The following is a 21,827-nucleotide window of genomic DNA, read 5'->3' as shown; positions in this document are numbered from 1 at the left end:
TACTTTATCATCTTGATGACTAGGAGGAAGCACCTGCTGTTTACTGACTGCGGCCAGTGCTGCTTTTCTCTGGGGTGAGTTCTGCTCGGCTGCCCTGTGCTCACTGGAAGGGAGGGGCAGTCCTGTTCTGGACAGAGGTGGACTCCTCAGCCTGAGTCATGGACAGTCCTCTTCCTGGTGACTTGAGGGTCACCACAGGGGACTGCGTCCAAGGAAGGGTGGGTTTCAGCCTCTCTGGCCTTAGAGGACTCAGGGGGCCCATATGCCAATCAGGGAGGGTCACAAGAACTTGGAAAGTGTGCATGGAACAGAAAACCCAAATTCTAGTGTTTTAATCACATCAACGTTTATTTTTTTTTCTCATACAGTAAGACACGCAGGTGGTGCGGTGGCTCACACCTGTAATCCCAGCACTTTGGAAGGCCAAGGCCGGAGGATCACTTGAGCCTAGGAGTTCGAGACCAGCCTGGGCAACATAGTGAGACCCCAACTCTATAAAAAATAAGTAGATAAATAAAAGCAGTGCAGAGGTTGCAGCCAGGGCAGGTGTCCCAGGTGCTGCAACTTCCACCCCCAGCTCCACCCTTCACTGTCCTGAGGGTGACACTTTTACGCTCAGTATCTCAAGAAGGCTCCTTCCCCATCCTGCTGACTGAAGAACAGAGGGAGGGATGAGAGAGAAAAAACAGAGCCACAAACTTGGACAACTGAGGCTTTGTGGGGTGTGGAGGAAGGCATGACTTTTAAGGAACTTTCTGGAAGCCCCACCCATCACTCCTGCTTACATCTCACTGCTCAGAGCTGTGTCCCCTGGCCACTCCTATCCACAAGAAGCCCCAGAGAGGTGTTTTATTTTATCTGGGTGCTTTGGGTCCCAGGCAGTGGGGTTCTGTGCATAAGGAAGAAGGTGAGCGTAGAGATGGGTCAGCTGTGGGAGGATCCGGGGCTGGCAGAAGGCACTTCCGGGTCAGCGGGGTGCTGGGGGTGGGAGCTAACAGAGGAGGCCAGGAGGGGCTGGCATGTGGGCTGGGGACGCTGTGAGTCCTATGCAGTGTCCTGTCATACCTCCCCCTCTTTTTCTGCGTTGTACTCTCCTGCTGTCCCCAAGGCCAAGTTTGTTCCACTTGGTCTTAGCTTAGCTTTGGGGACTCAAAGGAAGGACCCAGGTCTAAACCTCGCAGCCGGAAAGAACAGGTGTGGTGGCAGAAGTCAGTGCTGGGAGCACCTGCAGGTGGAGCAGTGGGAGCAGTTAGCAACCGGGACCGGATCCCCGGCACTGCTCTGAAATAAACTTAGGTGGACAGGAGGCTGGACCGAGGGGGAAGTGTGGCCCCAGGGCTGGAGACACCAAGCAGAGCTGGGAGAGCTGCTGGATCCTCTGAAGCAGAGGTCCCAGGGGATGAACCCTGAATCAAGAAGCTTCCTCTCACCACTCCCAAGCTGCCCGTCCCCTCCAGCACTCCTCCTTAATCTTGAGAAGGTAAGGAGGACACGGAAATGGTGGCCCCAATAGGGAAACCGTTTCTTTAAGGCTTTGTTGTGGGTTCCTCACTAAGCCGCAAACCTGCCCAGCGTCCCCAACACAGAAAGAAAACAGGCCGTGGAGGCAGCAGTGAGCAAACTCTTTACTCCTCGGATTCTCGCCCCTCGGCCCCCGCGGTGACCGGCACTCCCGCCCAGTCCCCCCTACAGGGGACAGTAAATACGAACAAAAATAGTTCTCTACAGAACGAAATGTCCAGGCCCCCCACCCCTTCCTTCTCTCCTCCTCCCCCAGACGGTGAGTTCCTTGGTCACCGGGCCTCCGGTGAGGCCTGGGGTCTGATGGGTTGCAGGAAAAATAAAGAATAGAAAACAGGACCGAGTTAGCGTCTGGAATTGTAGGCAACTGGAGGTCGGGGTCCGCCGCCGCCCGTGAACCCGGCACAGGCCAGGGGTCGTCGGCCACAGTCCCGTGTGTGCACGTGTGGTGGGAGGCAGGACGGGGTGTGGGGCGAGCAGCGTTTCTCCCGACCCTCTGGCTCACCACCAGCGAAAAAAAAAAAAAAAAGAGAAAGACAAAAAAGGAACTGGGCAGCAGATAATACAAAAGAAAAACGAAACCAAATCGCAGGTGCGGGTACCGGAGTTCCTAGGCGCCCCTGCTGCGGGGGGGAGGGCAGTGCGGGCGGGAGCGTGGGCCGGGCGGGGGGCCCTGCTGAGTAGCACCTGGGAGCAGCTTGGGCCGCACCCTTCTCGCCGCCCGGCCTCGGACGCCGGCTCCGCCCCGGGACCCCCGGCCCCCGGGTGCAGGGAGCGTCCCCCGGGCGGGGCTCAGCGGCTCAGGCGGGCGGCCAGCCCCAGCAGCAGCAGGCAGCCGAGCAGGGTGGCGGGGCGCGGGGCGGCCCCGGGCGCGTGGTCGCAGTCCAGGCCGCCGTCATCGTCGGCGGGGTCGCAGCGGGGCTGCTCGCAGCGCACGCCGGTGTAGCCGCGCGGGCAGGCGCAGCGCTGGTTCTGCAGGCAGGTGCCTCCGTTCTGGCACAGCAGCTGGTCGTCATCGCACACGTTGGCTGAGGGCGGAGGGGGCGGTCAGCACGGGGCGTGGCCCGGTCCCTCCCGCCCCACCTCCGAGCTCCTGCGAAGCGGGGTGTGCGAGCTTCTGGGGGCGCCGTCTGGGCCGGGGGTGTAGGAGGCTCCGGGCGCGCTGGGTGTGAAACGTCCCGCTGGGAGGGTAACGGCGCCCGGGCGAGATCGGGCCCCCGGCTGCCTCCCACCGCTGCCCTTCTCTCCCCGCCCCACTGGCCTCGGTGCGGTTCTTCAGACGCGCCTGCAGTCTCTAGAGCTGTGCACGTGCTGTTCCATGCGCCTGGAGCACCCTGCCACCCTCTGCCTGCAGCTAACGCCGACTCGGACAGCCTCCCTCCCTCTGTCCCCGCAAAACCCTTTTCAACCAACCCCAGCTGCGTCTTTCTCGTAGTTCCCACCACGCACCACCATGCCCAAGATCGCATCAGGCCCCGCCCCGAGCTCTTCTTGGACCCGCCCCTCGGCCCGGACCCCGACCCCAGCAGCATTCTGTCCACGCCCACCTGCCCGCTCAGTATCGCTAGGCCCCGCCCACCGCCCCCAGCTCTGCCCCATCTCATCAGGCCGCCGCCAACTTCCAGGACCCTGCCTCGTCTCGTGAGGCCCCGCCCACCTCCCCCGCCCCGTCTCGTGAGGCCCGCCCACCTCCCCCGCCCCGTCTCGTGAGGCCCCGCCCACCTCCCCCGCCCCGTCTCGTGAGGCCCGCCCACCTCCCCCGCCCCGTCTCGTGAGGCCCGCCCACCTCCCCCGCCCCGTCTCGTGAGGCCCGCCCACCTCCCCCGCCCCGTCTCGTGAGGCCCGCCCACCTCCCCCGCCCCGTCTCGTGAGGCCCGCCCACCTCCCCAGCCCCGTCTCGTGAGGCCCGCCCACCTCCCCAGCCCCGTCTCGTGAGGCCCGCCCACCTCCCCAGCCCCGTCTCGTGAGGCCCGCCCACCTCCCCAGCCCCGTCTCGTGAGGCCCGCCCACCTCCCCAGCCCCGTCTCGTGAGGCCCGCCCACCTCCCCTGCCCCGTCTCGTGAGGCCCGCCCACCTCCCCAGCCCCGTCTCGTGAGGCCCGCCCACCTCCCCAGCCCCGTCTCGTGAGGCCCGCCCACCTCCCCTGCCCCGTCTCGTGAGGCCCGCCCACCTCCCCTGCCCCGTCTCGTGAGGCCCGCCCACCTCCCCTGCCCCGTCCCACGAGGCCCCGCCCACTTCCCCGGCCCTGTCCTGTCTTGCTAGGTCCCGTCCACCGTCCCGGCCCGGTCTTACTAGGCCCCGCCCACTGCCTCGGTCCTGCCCCTCCACCTTTCCGCAGGCTCCGCCCACGGGGGAACGGCGCGCACTCACGGTAGCAGCCCTGGCGCCAGTAGTGCGTGGGGAGGCAGTCGTCGCACTTGGGGCCCGCCGCGCCCTCGCGGCACTCGCAGAAGCCGGTCTCGTTGCACCGGTCGTGCACGGAGCCTATCTGGTTGCAGTTACACTCTGGACGGACACGGGCACGTGGTCAGGGCTACCTGTGGGCGCCGTCTGCTCGGACCCCCACTCTCCCGGCCTCGCAGCCGGGTCTCCGCACTCCCTAGGGGATGCTCCCCACACTGGGTCCACGTGAGCCCGCGGCTGGACGGCGGGTGGGGACTGCCCGGGGTGTCCAGACCTGGAGGGAAGACTCCGGCTTCCTTCCCTGGGATCAAAAATCTCCCAGCCCCGCCTTCCCCGCCCTGGCTCTGGCGTGACCCAGGTCAGCCCCTTCCCCTTTCTGGGCAACTAGAGGGGTCGCTGACCCTTCCCATCTCCAAAGAGCTATGACTCCGACAGATGGCAGAAGCTCAGCGGAGGCCACTGAGCATGTCTGGGGCTGCTGTGCTGTGGGGGTGGCCCTCCTCCACAGCTCCTTTCCAGGGGAGTGGAGGAACAGCCTATTCCTGCTCCCGGGGGGGAGCCCAGTTGGTTTCCTTGGGGCTCTGCTTTGTGGGAGGGGGCGAATATCCTCCACCCTGAGAAACCTTGCAGCTCAGTGATGGCTCTGGGGGTGGAGGCAGGGAGAGCCAGGGAGAGGAGGACGGTGCCAGGGTGGGGGCGCCTCTAATTGGATCCAAAGGCCCTGCCCTGTCCCTGCAGCTGGCCCCCTGTGACGTCAGCGGCTTTGATCACTTAGAGTTGATGGAATTATCTGAAGGCTGCCGCCATAATTCAAACCGACAGCTCCAGCTTTGCAGGAGCCCCTCCTCTGCGCAGCCAGAGCCGCCTGCTGGGTGGGGGATGGGTGATGGTGTCCCAAGGGGCCTGGCTGGGCAGGGTTGGGGGACAGCCCCTGGGGCTGAGACCTGGCCTCTACTGACGACAGGGGCAACTATTCCAGGCTGGTGCGTTTTGGTTGGCAGTCATGGCTTTGGTCTTTGCCCAGGCCCAAGGCCCTGATGAACTTCCTTCTCTACCCCAAAGCCAGTCCTTGAGTAGAACTTGGAAGAAAGCAGACCGGGTGCCCACCGGGGGTGAAGAGCAGCTTTATATCTGGACCTCGGCTGGTAAAGCGTTTGAAGAAAAGCTTCAGCCACAAAAAAAGAGCTGAAAACTAATCTGATCTGCCTCCCGATTTGATGAATGAGGAAGCCGAGGCCCAGGGAGGGGAAGGCACCTGCCCAAATGTATGCAGCAAGGCCATCTTTTGGCCCCCAACTGGCCCCCAAGGAGGAGGGATAGGCTGTTCCTCCACCCTTCTGGAAAGGAGCTATGGAGGGGGACTGTCTCCCCCACCGACACCAGCCCCAGACAGATGCTCAGTGGCCTCTGCCACTGAGTGCCTGCCACCTGCTAGAGTCACAGCTCTTTGGAACCAGGAAGGGTCAGTGTCCCCTCCAGTTGCCCAGAGAGGGAAAGGCCACTGGTAAGTTTTGCAACTCCAGTGCCTGCCAGAGAACCGCAAGGGGAGGTTACTAATAGAGTAGCTTCTGGAGCTTTCTGTCCTTAGAGATGGAGTGGGCCCTGGAGTTAGAATTCCCACAGCCTCCCCAGGTGATTCTGATGCGGGGGGCCCCAGAGGGGGCACGCATTCCAGCAAGTTCCCTGTGCCGTGTCCGTGCCCTCTCACCAATGCAGACGTTCTCATCATCCAGCTCTGCCGAGCCGTTTCGGTAGTAGCCCAGCCGGCAGTGCTGGCAGTGCTGACCTCGCGTGTTGTGTTTGCAGCTGACGCAGGTCACCACATTCAGGAAGTCAATGTAGCTGCAGCGGTTGGAGTGACCGTAGCATTCGCAGTCTGGGGCGGCCAAGTAGGAAAAATATCAATGATCAGTGATAATTCAGGGAAACTGAGGCACAGGGCAAGGAAGGACTCACCCCAGGTCATGCAGGGAGGAAGGCACCTTTGGAAAAGATGGTGCCCTAGGCCTCCAACCCTTCTGTCGGATTCAGGAAGAGACAGGCCTCCCTGCTTTGAGCCCGGAGGAGAACCTGAGTAGGCTGAGCCCAGGGATTCCCACCTGGCCCTGTGGGCAGGGAACCAGGGAGGGCCAGTGGGCAGCACCTGCTAACGCCTGGCTGGGCACCAGGGCCAAGTGCTCACTGAAGGATGCCCGCGTGCTGGAGTGATTAGAAAGTGATTCATGCAAGGAGGGCGGGGTCATGCCACCTGGCTGTGCACTGGGGGAGGGCGGCGCCTGGGTTCACGGCGCTCCCTGTGGTGTCCTCGGGTGGATGAATGCATGGATGGACGCTGGACAAGATGCAATGGGCCAGGAGCTCCTGCCCATGCTGCTTTGGAAGATGGTTGGGAGGAAAATGCCCACCTGCTGGACCCTTTCTTATTAGCCTGAGCTTTCTGCAAGTTTGGTTGTTTTGCAGGATGCTAAGAGTGAGTGCCACTTTAAAGCAGGTGCCCCAGGAACCTGTTTGCCTCCCCCTGGCCCTGGCCCGGCTTGTGACTCGCTGCTCCTGGAAACACATGGTTTCATACCAAGGACCACCACCACCATGTCCTGCCACCTCCTGCACCCCACTCCTATGTGGTTCTCAGGTTGACCCCTGCCTAATCGGCTCCGCTCCGAGGACCAGACAAGCATGGGGCAAGGCTCTCAGGGACTGGAGGTGAACCCCACAATGTCAGTGGAGGATTTGGTAAGGAAGGTCACCATCCCTAAGAATGGGGGGGCATCCCTTGATGTTCCTACGAAAGGACACAGTATTCACCCGCCCACACACCCTCCAGCAAGAAAGCCAATGTGGCTGCCCCTCAACCAGGAAGGACACCGGCCACCCTCTTGAAACACCATCTGTGTATCTCTAGAGGACCCAGCTTCCCTTTTGTGATGGGATAAGGAGGGACTGACCCAGTGGTCAAGGGCATGGGAGACCCTGGAGAAGCAGCCTGTGCCCATGAGAGATGGTGGGCATTCCCACCTGTGGGCCACCTGGATTTGCCCCCTTCACTTTGTCCCTCCAGAGACAATGAGGTGAGGCATCCTCTAAGTGTCCCAAAGAGCAGCATCGGTGACCCGTGTGTCCCAGATTCTGCTTCAGCCAAGACGAGCCCCTGGACCACACCTCCCAGGGGAGCCAGGACAGGCTATTTCTGGCATCTGCTCTGCCCGCTGTGTGGCCTGCCCACTGTGCCCAAGTTGGCTTCTGACTCACACCTGCTCCCAGCTCCCTTGGGGAGGGAGGCCTGTAGGGAAGAGAGACTCAGTTTAACCTTGGCCCAGCTACTCCGGGAGGGTTTTCTGAGCCAGGCATTTGTCCGCTGTCCTGCACCGTCTTGTCCTGCACCATCTTTTTCCAGTGACGGTTGGGGAACAGGTGGCAGGGAGGGCTGATGGGGCCCCAGGCCCATCCTCTTACCTTGGAATTCTTCAATAGGCATCACTTGAGGAGATTTGGGCTTGAGCTGGAAAAGTTTGTAGCCCTTGGCAGGGGCAGGGGCAGCAGCAGGGGTGCCCACAGCTTGGAGAGATGAGAAACAGGTTCTTTCGTCTGCCGTGGTCCCGCTGCCCAGGGAAGAGCCCAGCAAAGGCTTCCAAGCGGCCCTGGGCCAGCTCTAGGGCAGGCAGCCTTGTCGCCTGCTCAGAAGTGAGGGAGGGAGAGGCCCCTCTGGCCTCAAATCACACAGCCCCTCTCCTCGAAGAGCCCAGGGAGATGGGGCCCCTTCCTGAAGGAAACACAGCACATCCCGAGCTCGCAAATCAGCCCTGCCCTTGGTCCCCTCTCTGAGACCATGGACACATCTGGCTGGATTACTCCCCCAAATGACTTCTGTAACCCCTGACACCCCCCGCGCCCTGCTAAGGCCTTCTTGGAAGCCGAACGGCTTTTAGACGGATTGATAGCGTGTTGCACACCTGTCTCTTGCTCTCCCCACCTCCTCTTCAAACTTCCGGGAGCATCAAACCCAGAGACTAAACCTGGCATTTAAGGACTTTGGCATCTCCCTTCCTTTCTGAAACAATCTTCCTGCTCCAGCCAAAGTGAATCCTTCGCTCTCCCTGGAGTCCCACTCGCAAGTGCTGTCAAGCCAGGAACAGCGACGCCCTGCCCAGCATCCCACCGGGGCCGCAGCGCCCTATCTGTGCGTGAGCAGGCCACTGTCCCGGAAGCGTCACTGCCTTGGCTTCCCCATGGGGGTCTGTGGCGGCCTGGTGGGCCCAGGGCAGGGAAGTGATGGCTCCCGTCAGCTTTGTCTCGATCACCAGAGAGGACACCAGACCCAGGTCCTCCGGGTTTCTAGGAACCAACCATCCGACCCTCTCTAAATATGCTTCCAGCGCCAGAGCTTCCTGCCAGTAGAGGGCGCTCAAAGCCCGGCTCGCTGCTCAGAGCTGGGGCTGGAGGGAATTTGAACAGGTGAGCTGGAAGAACAGCTCACCGGTTCCCTAGACCTCAGGCCCTAATTCCCAGCCCAGGCTTGGTGAACTGGGGCCAGGGACCATTTCCCTTCTGGAGAGTCAGGCAGGCCTGCACGTTTCCTTGGCGTGTCTGTCTACGGCTACAGATGAGCCCGTGCGTCTCCTCCCATGTAACAGGAGGATGTCAGTGTCTTCCAGGATCCCGCCCTCCCGCCTTTAACCCACACATTTTCCACTTTGTCAGGCTCCCTACCATCCCACTGCCAAGCCTTTGCCCTGGCTGGTCCTGCGGCCTGGAATATGCCACCTTCTTCCTTCACCCGCCACAGTCCACCCTCTGAGGTCTCACGGCCCCCGCTCCTGCAGGAAGCTCCCTCTGACTTGCTCTGTGATCCAGCAACTGCCCTGGTGTCCTGTGAGCAAGGGGGAGCTGGAAAGGGGGGTTCCTGTCATGGGAGGCAGGACCTCCACTCGACTCCGAAACCCTCGGAGGGAGTGCTGGTGGAAGAGCTTGGCGTGGCGGTGCCACATGGAACTTCTCTAAGCAGGTGAAGTTTGGGGGCAGAGCTGGTAGACCTGCTCTACCAGGCCACTCCCTCACCACCATGCCCTAGAGCTTCCCAGGCACCGACATTCTACACCCGTGCCCTCGGTTGCTGCGCCACCAACCCCCCGCCGACCCCAGGTCCCCACCATGCACCCCTGCTACTTCCACTACAGGGGGAGGGGCCTATGAGTCTAAGAGGGCGCTTCCCCAGGGTCTCAGGCCCATCACAGGCCTTGCCCCCATACCTTCTGCACGGGCGGCCACCTGGGACCACCTGCTTGAGAGCGGGGCAGCCGTAGATGGCCTGGTCCACTCTTGTGGGGAAGAAGAGAAGAAACCAAGTTATGTGAGGGGGTGGTGCTGAGGGAAGCTGGGCACTTACTGAGGCACCACAGCCCCGCACCCGACAGGCCCCTTAAAGCAGCAGCACTATCAGGAGAGGCTCTGTCTACAATGGCCAAAGGAACTGGGTCCAAATCTACTACAGAGGCAGCATCTACACTATTGCAGTCTGTGGACGGCACATACAGACTTAAAGCCAGATAGATGGGAGGTGGCCTCATGCCTGAGAATCTGCATATGCTTCAGCGAGACCCTTCTACATTCCCTGTGTGATCCCCGTTCTGACTGAAGGACAGAGCTAGGCCAGGTCCCGTCTCTGGGCCCAGACCTCTCTGAGCTGACGTCTCTAATGGCTGCAAAGTGGGGCACGTGTTCCGGCCAAGATCTTAGATGTGTCCGGAAGTATTCTGGAAGGCCTCCTTCCTGTCCAGCCCCCATCCAGGGACCGGAGCCTCCCCCAGCATCTGACTTGCTTCCCTGATCACCGCCCTTCTACCTTCCTGACCCCTGACCCCTGGCCTGGGCCCATTTTCACCAGGGACCCCAGCATGAATCAGCCCCCAAATGCCACAGTGCTCAGCCCCTAGACTAACAGGACCCCCAGCCAGGAAGGCAGGCAGGGCTGGCAAAGAACTGTCCTGTGCCCAAATTTCCAAGGACAAACCCAGGGGGACAGGGGAGGGCTGCTGTTTTCTCCTTCTTGAAGGGATTATACACAAGGGTGGCTGTGGGGAAAGAAAAGGAAAAGCTACCAGCTAACAAGGGCGGAAGACTTCCCAGCTGGGAGCGGAGAGCTTTGGACATCAATTGACTTTAATACGATGTTCAGTGGGAAGATGAGGCCGCCAGGCCCAAATTGGCAAGGGCTTAATTAGAGCCACGAGAAAGCCAGCCCTGAAGGCATTTGCTTCGGAGCCTGTCTCCCTCCACCCTCCGTGGCCCAGCCCAGGAGAGGATTAGTGTCTCCAGCGGCGTTTTCCGCCCCCAGCGCTGTCCTCCAGACAGCTTGACATTGGCAGGCGGGAGAAACATCTGGCCCAGGAGTTCAGAGGCCCAGCTGGACTCTGGTCAAAGAGCCCAAAGCACCTGTTGAGAGGCGTCCGGGGATATTCAGGATCTTTCAGGGACCAGGGTTTTCGGGAGGGAGAGAGTCCTAGCTGGGCTGCCCAGGGGCACAACTCAGGTGTGCAGGAAGCAAGTTCTCGCCAAGGCCTGTGTGCTGTGGCAAGTCCCCATGGAAGCCTGGTCTGCTCCTTTGGAACTGGGAAGCCCTGCAAGCCAGGCCTTAAAGATAGCACTACCTGGCCGGGCGCAGTGGCTTACGCCTGGAATCCCAGCACTTTGGGAGGCTGAGGCGGGTGGATCAGTTGAGGTCAGGAGTTCGATAACAGCCTGACCAGCATGGTGAAACCCCGTCTCTACTAAAAAGACAACAATTAGCTGAACCCGGTGACGGGTGCCTATAATCCCAGTTACTTGGGAGGCTGAGGCAGGAGAATTGCTTGAACCCGGGAGGCGGAGGTTGTGGTGAGCTGAGGTCGCACCATTGCACTCCAGCCTCGGCGACAAGAGCGAAGCTCCATCTCAAAATAAATAAATAAATAAATAAATAAATAAATAAATAAAGATAGCATAGCCCCTGGAGGCCTCAGGGTAACAGCTTTGGGTGGCTGAGTTGGCGCACCCTGAGTTCAAATCCTGCCTGTGCCTCTCCATAATCCCGGGACATCGGGCAGCTGCCTCTTTTTTTTTTTCTTCTGAAACAGTTTGATTCAGGTATAATTTACAGATCATAAAATCCAGCTGCGTCTTCCTAAGCCTCGATTCCCTTCACCTGTGGGACTAGGAAAATAACAGCCTCCATCTCACAGAGCTGTGACCCCAGAATATAATGATACGATGATAGGAGCACAGCCTTTAGCCCGGGAGAACTCACCCTCAGCAACTGCAATGATCGTTTTTATTAATGGGGGCTCTGGACAGGGGCTTCGGTTGCTGAAGAGGAGGGAGGAGCCCCTAGATGTGGGCTGTGGGGGCCACTGACTGTCACATTGAAGCCACCTCCTCCCATAATGTCCTGCTTCTTGACACGGGGCTGAGGGTGTAGAGCAACACTGTCTTGCCGAGAGGGAGGGTATGCCTTCTGCTCCCCGAGGGGATCCTGGGGATCCTTGCCTCCCCCACATGTACCACTCCGGCCTCTGACTTTTCCTCTTTAATTCCCAACTTTGCACAATCTGCCCAGCCTCCCACGGCTGCCCTGGCACCAAGTCAGAAGCAGCTCCGCAAATGGATTCAAGGTTCCTCTGTGTGTGCGTGTGTGTTTGTGTACGTGTGTGTGCATGCATGTGTGTGTGTACGTGTGTGTGCATGCATGTGTGTGTGTGTACGTGTGTGTGCATGCATGCGTGTGTGCGTGTGTACACTTGCACATGTGATATGGAGAGTATCTGGCCTCCCAGCCAGACCACTGTTTGGAGGCAGGCACAGCACCCACCACCACTGTTTTTGCTTCTGTCTGCCCACCACAGGCTCAGTAGCCAAGCACAGCTCCCCTGTGGCTGGGCCAACCTATGTCTGAAGTCCAGAATTCTCAGAGTGACCCACGTCCTCCACCCCAAGGAGGATTCCTGGGCCAGGAGGCTTCCCTGAAATCCTCCAATCTTTTGGCTACCCCTGCCTCCTGTAAATGCCTCGTGCAGAGAGAAGTGGGATGTGCTGCCCCCAGGGGAGCCGCTCCGGATGGCCTAGGAAGGAGGAGGTCTTTCTCTCAGCATTTGCCCCCCCCGGGGAGCCTAAGTGCCCATGCAGCAACAGGCCAAGGCAGGAGCTGACGGAGGGGACTCTGCCCTTCAGAAATGCCACCCCTCCAGGGGGAAGGAGCAGTGGGGCAGGTCCTCTTGGATCAGAGAGAGGGAGGGCCAGGGCACTACCCAAGGGGTCAGGAGTCCCCACCAGGTCCTCCCTGCAGGGAGGTGGGGGACAGGATATGGCAGGTTATTGAAGCACCCCTCCCCGGCTGGGACCAGGAAGAATTCCCCTTGGTCATTGTCTTCCTGGAGCCCTCTGGGAAGGAAAAATCCTTTCAGACCCCTGGCACCTGCAGTGCGCAGAGTCCAGGGACACTCCCAAGGTGAGTCCAGGTGAGAGCAGAGGCCCACCCCAGCACCCCCAGCCTTGAATGTATGCGAATCCCTCCTTCGGAGGGGAGTGAGAATCAGGTTTCCATGCTTGTCTGTGGCAGACCCCTGAGGGGGCAGGACGTCTGGCCCTGGCCTGGCCTTGCGCTACACACGCAGCCCCCACATTCCCAGCAGCCAAACCCAACTCCAGAGGCTCCCTCTGGCCTGCTAATCAGAGACGTTTGCTTTCTGGGCTAACCCTGCTCCATCCATCGCACCGGTGCGCTGCTGAGGGGTTAAGGACAGAGAGGCCCTGGGGGCCAGGTGGGGGCAGGGTGTGGGCGGGGCTCCAGCAACCGTGGAGGCAGAAGCACCACTGGGAGACAAGGCCGGTCTTTGGCTGCATGTCAGGATGGCCTTGCTGCCCCCAGCACCTTTCCTCCCAGTTCCTGCAGCTGTCTGGCCACACTGGTCTGGGAGACCTTCTAAGCAATGGCTTGAAGGGCAGGAGGAAGACGATTTCGGAAGCTGAACTGACCACTGAATCCCCTGGTTGGGCTCAGGAACAGGTTGACCCAGGTGACCTGGAAGCCCCTTTGGCCTGTGGCCTCCCAGCTCTCGGGCAGCGTCTCTATTCTAAGAGCCAAGCCCCTGCTCTCCCGCACAGGGCTGCCGACCCTCCCACCCCAAGAGAGGCGGGGACACAGGCTAGAAGCAGGAGAGGGTGGGATGGCAGGGGTCACTGTACCCTGGCACCCACCTGTGGGCTGTGGGGTGCTGGGAGCCGTGGGGGCCCAGGCAGTGGACGTGGAGGGGACAGGAGTAGTGGGAGCCCCTGTCATGGCTGTGGTGGCCGCAGTGGCCACAGGGCCTTTGGGGTCGGGGTCTTTCTGGGACCTGCTGATGCCTGGTGAGAGATGGGAAAAGCAAGAGAGGGTGGGGGGGTTGCTGGGGTGGGGACACCACAGAGAAGTAACTTACGACGGCTGTGCAGGCCCGCGTCCCTGGCGCCCTCTCGGCCCATTGGCTTCCCAGCCAGGGGCCCTCTGGGTCCGGGAGGGACAATGTGGGTGGGATGTGGGGCCCCACGGAGCCCTGGTGGAGGCTGACAGTGCATCCCAGAAGCATTTCTGAGATTTGGGGTCTGCTCCCGGCTGGCTCTTTGACATTGGCCAGCCCTTTCCTGCTGCCTCTCGGAGCAGATGGCGACCTCCCGGGGGAGGGGTTTGCAAGGCTGAAATGAGAGACTGTGCCTGGCGCCCTGTGAGTGTTTGGGGACAGTCTCGATGACATTCACTGATAATCTGCGGGCACCATGTCGCCCTCATCCTCCTGGGGAACTCTCAGGACCCCCACCTCCTGCGGATGCCCCTCCTTGGTCCAACTCCCCTGGGACCTGAGCTGACCTGGACGAGCAGAGCCCTGGGCCAAGCTGGCTACAGAGGCTGCTCAGAGGGAGGCTGCCCACACGGTCAGGCTGGGGGGTGGATTCTACCCCTGGTGGAAGGTCACCCCACTCTTGCCTGGCAGGAGAGACTCCTCTCCCAGATCCAGGTGAGAGAAGAGGCCCGGGCGGGAGGAGCAGGGAGCCCACCCGGGGCCAAGGGACCTGCAAAAGGTCCTGTCCCGTTTTCCAAAGCAGCACTGATGGAGCTCCTGGGAGAGCCTGAGACTTGCTGGACAGCAGGCCACAGCAAAATGACACATGACACATGGCATATGATGTGGAGGGGAGAGGTGGAGTGGGGAGAGGTGGAGAAGCAGATGGGGTGTAATTAGAGGACGGAGTGAATAGGCCCAAGTCCCAGAGGGGACACCGAAGCCCCTTTTTTCTCTCCTGCTTTTTCCAGGACATGCAAAGAGGGGCCCTGGCCGCCCTCCCTGGGCGTGTACTTACTGCCAAAGGAACCTGCAGCAGCACCTGCGGGAGAGAGAGGGGCGTAAGCTGGCTGCCCCAGGGGAAGAGGCCTGGCTGTCGCCTTCCTGCAGAGGGGCCAGCAGGCCAGGGGAGGGCCTGGAGGTGCTCCTCCCTCAAGAGCACCTGCTGCACCACACAGCTGCTAGCAATGATGACCTGCAGGGTGTGGGGACCGGGGTGGATTATCCAGTTCCATCCTCACGGCAGCCCTGGGAGGGAGGAACCACTATTGGCCCATTTTGCAGATGGAGACACTGAATCTCAGAGCGGTGACTTGCCCTTGGGGACATGCTGACAGGTGCCAAACGCTCCACTGGGAGCTTCATACACACTCCTATTTTAGATTTTTGGGCCCTCCAGTGCAGGACAAGGACATTGTATGGAGTGTTCCTGTCTAAGAAGTGCAGTGTGGCTGGAAAACTCGCTGAGAACCCACGGGAACGGCCGTCGCAGGTGGTGTGTGTCCCACGTGCCAGGCACGGTGTCAGCATCCCCTACATGAACTGTGCCGTCCTCATAAGAACCCCATGAGGGAGTTTCCTTACGGTCCTGATTCTACAGCTGAGGACACGTGGCTGGGGGAGAAATATAGCTGGGAGTGGGCGAGGCCTGACTTGAATCTGGGTGTCTTTGTGTGTCCAGGGGATGGGGGAGGCCTATGATCCTGGTGTGACCAGGGGCCTCGAAATCCTGGAGTGAGATTCATCCCAGTTGCAAAAGGAAGGAGCTGGTGCCACAGCTTTCTCCACGGTGTTCCCAAGAAAGGACGCTGTGGGATCAGCAGTGGGACGTGTGGCTCATGGACTTCTCCTGGGCCTGGGAGGACGAGCCTATCCCCACCCATTCCTTCCTCCACCTCCGTGTCTGGGCAGGCACCTGCTAGACCCTGAGGACACCTCAGGGTGCAGCCACAGTAAGCACCACCAGGACTGGGTGGTGACTAAGTGAGGCTCTGTGGGGACAGGCGGGACATCAGGCAGGGCACAGGGAGGTCCTGGGGCCTCTAAGTTGGGCCCTGGGGGGTGATGATGGGCTGGCCAGGTGGGGGCAGAGGGGTAAGGAGGTGGGAAGACATTGGGCTTGAGGGCTGCTGCAGGGCTGAGGGTGGCATTGGGAGAGACCTGGGGGGATGGAGGGAAGTTGGAAGAACGTGGGGGGAGGAGGGTCTCCAGTCAAGGTGACCCCCAGACTTGCAGCTTGGCCCTGTGTATGTCGGTGCCACTTACTGAGAAGGGGTCACAGCAGGGGCAGGGTGAGGGCAAAATTAGCCTCTGTGTCTCCTTGGGCTGTTTCCTGTTGGTGCCCCAGAGAAGGCAGGAGACCCGGGTGCTGAGGACAGCAGCGCCTGCAAATATCAGAAGAAACCCCTCCTTCCTGGGGCTTGGGGGCCTCAAAGGCAATTCCCAGGGACTCCCAGGGAAGCAGGAGGTGGGGCCAGCTCCAGGAGTCTCCCCTAAATAAGGAAGCCCCAGCTGCACAGTCCCTACAGGCCTGTCTGTCCATCGCTGGCTAGACCGGTGGTGGTGAGGGTGGGGACAGTGGGTCCTCCTAGGTGTGACCTGCAGCTAAGTGTCTCAGGTGGCCAGAGACGGGCAGAGGGAGGCCTTGCAGAACCTCCAGATGCAGGAGGCAAGTGGAAGAAGAAAAAAGTCAGAAATGGCCAGACATGGTGGCTCATGCCTGTAATCCCAGCACTTTGGGAGACTAAGACAGGAGGGTTACTAGAGCTCAGGATCTCGAGACCAGCCTGGGCAACATGGCAAAACCTTTTCCCTACAAAAAACACAAAAATTACCCGGGCCTGGTGGCATGCACCTGTGGTCCCAGCTACTTGGGAGGCTGAAGTGGAGGATCGCTTAAGCCCAGGAGGTTGAGGTTACAGTGAGCCATGATTGTGCCACTGCACTCCAGCCTGGGCAGCAGAGTGAGAAACCTATCTCTAAGATAAAAAAAAAAAAAAAAAAAAAAAAAAAAAAAAAAGGAGGGCATGATGATGGAGAGAACGGAGGCAGAGAGGAGGGAAGGGAGAGAGGCCCTCAGGATAGACAAAGGGGAAGCCAATTTGTGAGTCAGGGAGAGAGTGACGGCCACTCAAGAGAGACCTCAGGAAAGGGTTTGGACCACAAAGAGATGGGGATGGCAAGCTGGGAGGAGGCAGTGGCTGGAGTGGGCTGTCAGCCCCTGGAGCGCTCTTTGTGCCTTTGAAGACCTGAGAGTGCTGTTTGGTGCCTGCCAAGTCACCCCTTCAAAGGCCTGTCTCACCGCCTGCTGCAGCACACGCGTGACATGCCTGTCATGGCCTCTGCACATGGCTCTCAGCTTTGATCAGCCTAAAGTCACATAAATCTTCCACCCGTCGAGGGAGGACGTCCAGATGGGGTGCAGGAGCCCACTGCCCAGGCCTGGTGTGGGCATCAGATCCAGTAGCTGCCCTAAGCCCTGGCATTGGCACGCAACTCACTGTGAAACCTGGGAGGACCCCGAGGTTCGCTGGGCCTCAGTCTGCTCATCTGGACAATGGAGCATAATAAGGACTGCGCCCTATGGGGCTGTGTGCGGTGGAAGCGAGATACACAAAGTGCCCAGGAGGGCCTTGGGCACCAACCACGCACTTGAGAACGGCCAGCATCTGTAAAGTGGCAACGGTGGGGGTCAGGGAGAGCCCACCCCAGGGGCAGTCTGTGGCCTTCTCCACTTGCAGCCCAGGGGCTTCCTGAGTGGGGGTCCTCCGAAGGGGGACTATGATGCAGATGCGAGTGGGCAGACCCTGAGGATGGCTCCCTGGCATGGCTGGGCGAGGACAGGAGAGGGGTGGGCAGAGAGCACGTGCGGGGGACTCTGGTGCAGGCCATAGAGGACACATCTGTAAAATGGGATGACAGGAGTTCAGCTCCCAGGGGTTGCTCTGAGGATGGAGGAAGTGCTGAACACGCAGCACTTGGCTTTTGTGGCTTGCTCCAAACACCCCAGAGATGCTCATGATCAGGGATGATGCTACTGATCCCCTCACCTGAAGTGGGGGTCCCACCTCATCACTCCCTGCCATCCCACGGGGGCCTCCTGCCAGGTGTCAGGGTTAAGAAGGGGAAGGGCTACAGAAATGCTGCTCATCTCGGGTTTCCCTGCAGACCAGGGCTGGAAGGGCAGCTTAGCGTTCGGCGGGATGCAGGTATGCTAGAGGGACCTGTTACAAGACCTGGTGCTTGGGAGCTGTAGAACAAAGTGTGTGTGTGGGGGGCATGCATGCATGTGTGTGTCTGTGCATGCACGTGTTTGTGCATTTATATGTATGCCCATGCCTGTGCATGCATGCTCGTATGTTTCTGCGTGCACATATGCATGCAGGTGCACACGTATGTGCCTGTGTGCAGGTATGTGTGCGTGTGTATGATCCACAGCTCCTGGGATTGATGGGCGGGGAAGACTACAGTCATGCAGGCTTGTGGCCCCGGGGAGTGGCACGTACAGGCATTGGGAGAGCCGTGGGGCAGCGGCAGGTAGGAGCCGGCCCGCCAGGACCGGGTGCGGAAATTCTTCTTGCACTTGCCGCAGTCGGGGCCGGTGGTGTTGTGCTCGCACTCGCACTGCAGGCTGCCCTCTCGCATGGAGCACAGGTTGGCATGCAGGTTGCACTTGCACCTGGGGACACACCGAGAGGGCAGAGATGTCAGAGAGCTTGTGGGCAGCCTGGCCTGGCCTCTGGGGAAAGGAGAGCCTCCCAGGAGGGGCCCAGGAAGAAACCCTGGAGGCCACCAGCCTAACCTTTAGGCCAGAAACTCCTTGATTCCCCTTCCTGCGGAGAGATCAACGCTGCGTTCCGAAGGCCACCGCTGCACTCACTGCGCGGCTCTCCTCTCCGCTCCGATGCTGGTTTCAAGGATTCCTCACATCTCAGTCGGGGAGAGTGATGGTACTCCCTTGTCCCTGATGCTAGATTCTTAGTAATGCAGCTTCTGATCACCTAGCTTTTGACTGAGGTGGGTTGATGGGTGGCAGAGGCAGCTGCCAGCCCCTGGTGGAGACAGGGACCTGGCCACGGGCTGCACCTCACTGTGTAGAAAGGCACCTGGCTTCGGGCTGGACCTCTGCTGTCAGCTTGTGGTCCACGGCCACACCCTTGAGGGTGACAGAACCCCCAACTCCCACACCCCCATCAGGTCATTCACACATGTATTATTCATCCATTCATTCAAATATTTATAGGCGACTCATTATTCTGAAAACTGGTAAATAAAGGGAAAGAATCAAGCATTTATCCTGCCTGTCCTATATAAACTGTACCTCAGGGTAACCAAAAGTTGATGAGGGGAAGCTTCTTTTTTGTAGAAGCATTTCACAGGAGAATTTGCAGTCCCTGATGAATGAATGGCTCCAGGCACTGAGCCGCACCAGCCCAGAATTTCCCACTGAGAGGCCAGCAGACAGTGAGCGTCTCTAGAAGAACTCACCCTCACCCGAAGCCAAAGCAATTGAACCTGAATCAGATCAAGCCTCTAGACCGAGCTGTGAGCACATAAGAAAGACAGAGGACAGAGCATCACCCTGAACGACACCAGGGGACGCCATCTGCAAGATCTGGACTGGAGGAATCTCCGGCAGTAATCATCCACTTTTTCCAAGGGACGAGTTGACTGGAGAAAAAATTGATATGGAAAAAGGATGGACCTAGAGCGGGAGAAACCTCAAAAGTATACCAATTAATGGCAGACGTGAAGCTCCTCTGGCCCTTGGTTCAAACATCCTGTAAAATCAAACACGCAAACAAATGGAACGTATATATATGAGATAACTAGAAATTTGGACATTGCCTATATTAGATGATATTAAATTGATGTTTACTAGGTGTGATGATAATATCGTGGTTATGTTTTTTAAAGTCCTTATCTTTTAGAGAACCACACAGGCCAGGCATGGTGGTGCGTACCTATAATCCCAGCACTTTAGGAGGCTGAGGCAGGAGGATAGATTGAGCCCAGGAATTTGAGGCCAGCCTGTGTAACATAGTGAGATCCTGTTTCTACAAAAAATAAAAAAATTAGCCAGTGTGGTGGCGCATGCCTGCAGTCCTAGCTACTCAAGAAGCTAGGGCGGGAGTATCCCTTGAGCCCATGAGTTCGAGGCTTCAGTGAGCCATGTTTGCATCACTGCACTCCAGCCTGGGAGACAGAGCAAGACTCTGACTCCAGAAAAAAAAAAAGAAAAAAAAAAGGGCTGGGCGTGGTGGCTTACACCTGTAATCCCAGCACTTTGGGAGGCCAAGGCAGGCAGATCACCTGAGGTCAGGAGTTCGAGACCAGTCTGTCCAACATGGTGAAACCCCATCTCACTAAAAATACAAAATTAACCAAGTGTAGTTGTGCATCCAGTAATCCCAGCTACTTGGGAGGCTGAGGCAGGAGAATCACTTGAACCCAGGAGACAGAGGTTGCAGTGAGCCATTGCACCACTGCACTCCAGCCTGGGAGACAGAGTGAGACTCCATCTCAAAAAAAAAAAAAAAAAAAAAAGAGAGAGCTACACATAGAAATATTTACAGATGAGGCTGGGCGCGGTGGCTCAAGCCTGTAATCCCAGCACTTTGGGAGGCCGAGACGGGCGGATCACGAGGTCAGGAGTTCGAGACCATCCTGGCCAACACGGTGAAACCCCGTCTCTGCTAAAAAATACAAAAAACTAGCCGGGCGAGGTGGCGGGCGCCTGTAGTCCCGGCTACTCGGGAGGCTGAGGCAGGAGAATGGCGTAAAAACCCGGGAGGCAGAGCTTGCAGTGAGCTGAGATCCGGCCACTGCACTCCAGCCTGGGCGACACAGCGAGACTCCGTCTCAAAAAAAAAAAAAAAAGAAATATTTACAGATGAAACTATCTGATGGGCAGAGGTACAGATGAAACAGGAAGGTTCACTAGTTGATAACTGCAGTTGAGAGGTACACAGAGGTTTGTCATAGCAGATTCTGTCTTCTTTTGTGTTGGAAATTCTCCATAACAGAAAGTGAAAGAGAGAGAGTGTGTGCTCTATATTCTGAGATGGGAAGATTTCCAAGATATATTGTCAATATTTGGAAAAAGCAAACTGCAGAACAATGGGTTTAGTAGAATCCTATTTTTATTAAAAGATGCAAAGAAAAATATTTATCAGGCCCCTGTTATGTGGCAGGGGCTCTGAACTGGGAACAGTGAGTATAATGTCAACAAAGCAGATGGCTCCCTGCCCTAATGGTGCTTTGGGTCTAGCTGGGAGACCATGAACAAAATCAGTGATTGGAGGGGACAGGGAGGGAGGATAAATAGGTGGCAGACAGGGATTTTTTGGGTGGTGAAACCATTGTTTATGATGCCACAATGGTAGATACCTGGCATTATGCATATGGCAAAACCCACAGAAGTGTCCAACACAGAGTGAGTCCTGATGTAAACAACAGGCTCTAGTGAATGCTACTGTATCCGTGTTAGCTCATCATTGTAACACATATACTCCACAATAGGGGAAACTGTGCAGGGGTGGTGGGGAAATGGGAACTTTCTGTACTATCTGCTCAATTTTCTGTAAACTTAAAACTGCTCTAAAAATAAAGTCTATTAATTATAAAAGTAAGAATCACACACCTCTTCAAGTGTTCATTTCAACCGTTAAAAGAGCCCATGTGTTGTGAAAAGAAGGCACTAAGGGAGTCCAGGATTTTCAGGAAGAACAGTTTTAAACTAAGACCTGAAAGAGGATCAAGAGTTGCTGGGCCAGAAGGGGAGAACCTTCTAGAAAGAGGCAAGAGCATGAGGAAAGCCCTGGGGTTGAAAGGAGTTCCACCCGGGAGGTCTGCAATGAGGCTGGGGGGTGGAGGAGGCCAGACCAGGAGACAGAGGTGGGATTTTACTCTGCAAGCCTTTGACAGGTTAAGTGTGTCCTGCTCTGGGCCGTATTTTATATTGCTGTGGCCGCTTCATGGAGACTGGTTTGTCTGGGAGACAAAAGCCTGGGCAGGGAGAGACCAGTGAGACCCTGTGAATAGAGGCCTGGACCAGGGCAGGGCACCTGGTCCCACCCGTCGTGCCTGGGGTGCGGGGCATCTTTTTGTTTTTTGAGACAGAGTCTCACTCTGTCACCCAGGCTGGAGTGCCATGGCACAATCTTGGCTCAGTGCAACTTCCGTTTCCCCCTGACTGGCGCTCGTCCATTCAGAGATTGTCTTGAGGATGTGTAACTGGCATTTTCTTCTCTCTTCATGCTCCCCTTCCACTGCGCTGGGTGAGGTTTTTTGTTTTCTCACCTCACAGTCCCCAAATCCTCCTGGACACCACAGGCTGTGAATCTCCCTCCTCGCGTCCGGCCTCCCTCATATATCAGTCCTGCCAGGCGCTTCATCTGAGCCCTCCTCCCTCGGCTCTGCCCCGCCTCTGTCCCCATCTGACTGGGAATGAAGGGTCCTCTGGGGAGCACCTTCCAGAGCAAGGATCTGGGTGGGGAAACAGTGGCCCCTGCATCCACCAGCCCTGGGGCTCCCAGGTAACCCCCATCTGCCAGTTTT

At 58.4% G+C, this 21,827-nt stretch overlaps 1 protein-coding gene across 14 annotated transcripts in view; it reads right to left on the bottom strand.

Moving 5' to 3' along the window:
* Nucleotides 1–329: 329 nt before the first annotated feature.
* The window catches only part of LOC105464059 (netrin G2), an 84,487-nt gene continuing 62,989 nt past the window's right edge, over nt 330–21,827 (bottom strand). For 13 of the 14 annotated variants that reach the window (XM_024787440.2, XM_024787431.2, XM_024787435.2 and 10 more), the window contains 8 exons: nt 17,774–17,946; nt 14,287–14,310; nt 13,150–13,296; nt 9,171–9,239; nt 7,378–7,479; nt 5,633–5,800; nt 3,892–4,026; nt 330–2,549 (listed from right to left, as the gene is read on the bottom strand). In XM_024787440.2, the coding sequence (XP_024643208.2) occupies nt 2,314–2,549; nt 3,892–4,026; nt 5,633–5,800; nt 7,378–7,479; nt 9,171–9,239; nt 13,150–13,296; nt 14,287–14,310; nt 17,774–17,946 (1,054 nt within the window). In that variant the 3' untranslated portion in view covers nt 330–2,313. The remainder of the gene's footprint in view (nt 2,550–3,891; nt 4,027–5,632; nt 5,801–7,377; nt 7,480–9,170; nt 9,240–13,149; nt 13,297–14,286; nt 14,311–17,773; nt 17,947–21,827) is intronic. The other variant, XM_071078493.1, reaches the window with a different exon arrangement.

This window comes from Macaca nemestrina, chromosome 14, assembly GCF_043159975.1.
Source record: "Macaca nemestrina isolate mMacNem1 chromosome 14, mMacNem.hap1, whole genome shotgun sequence".
Classification (NCBI taxonomy): domain Eukaryota; kingdom Metazoa; phylum Chordata; class Mammalia; order Primates; family Cercopithecidae; genus Macaca; species Macaca nemestrina.
Note: the sequence above shows the minus strand (reverse complement) of the source record. Positions and strands in the feature narration are given on the sequence as shown.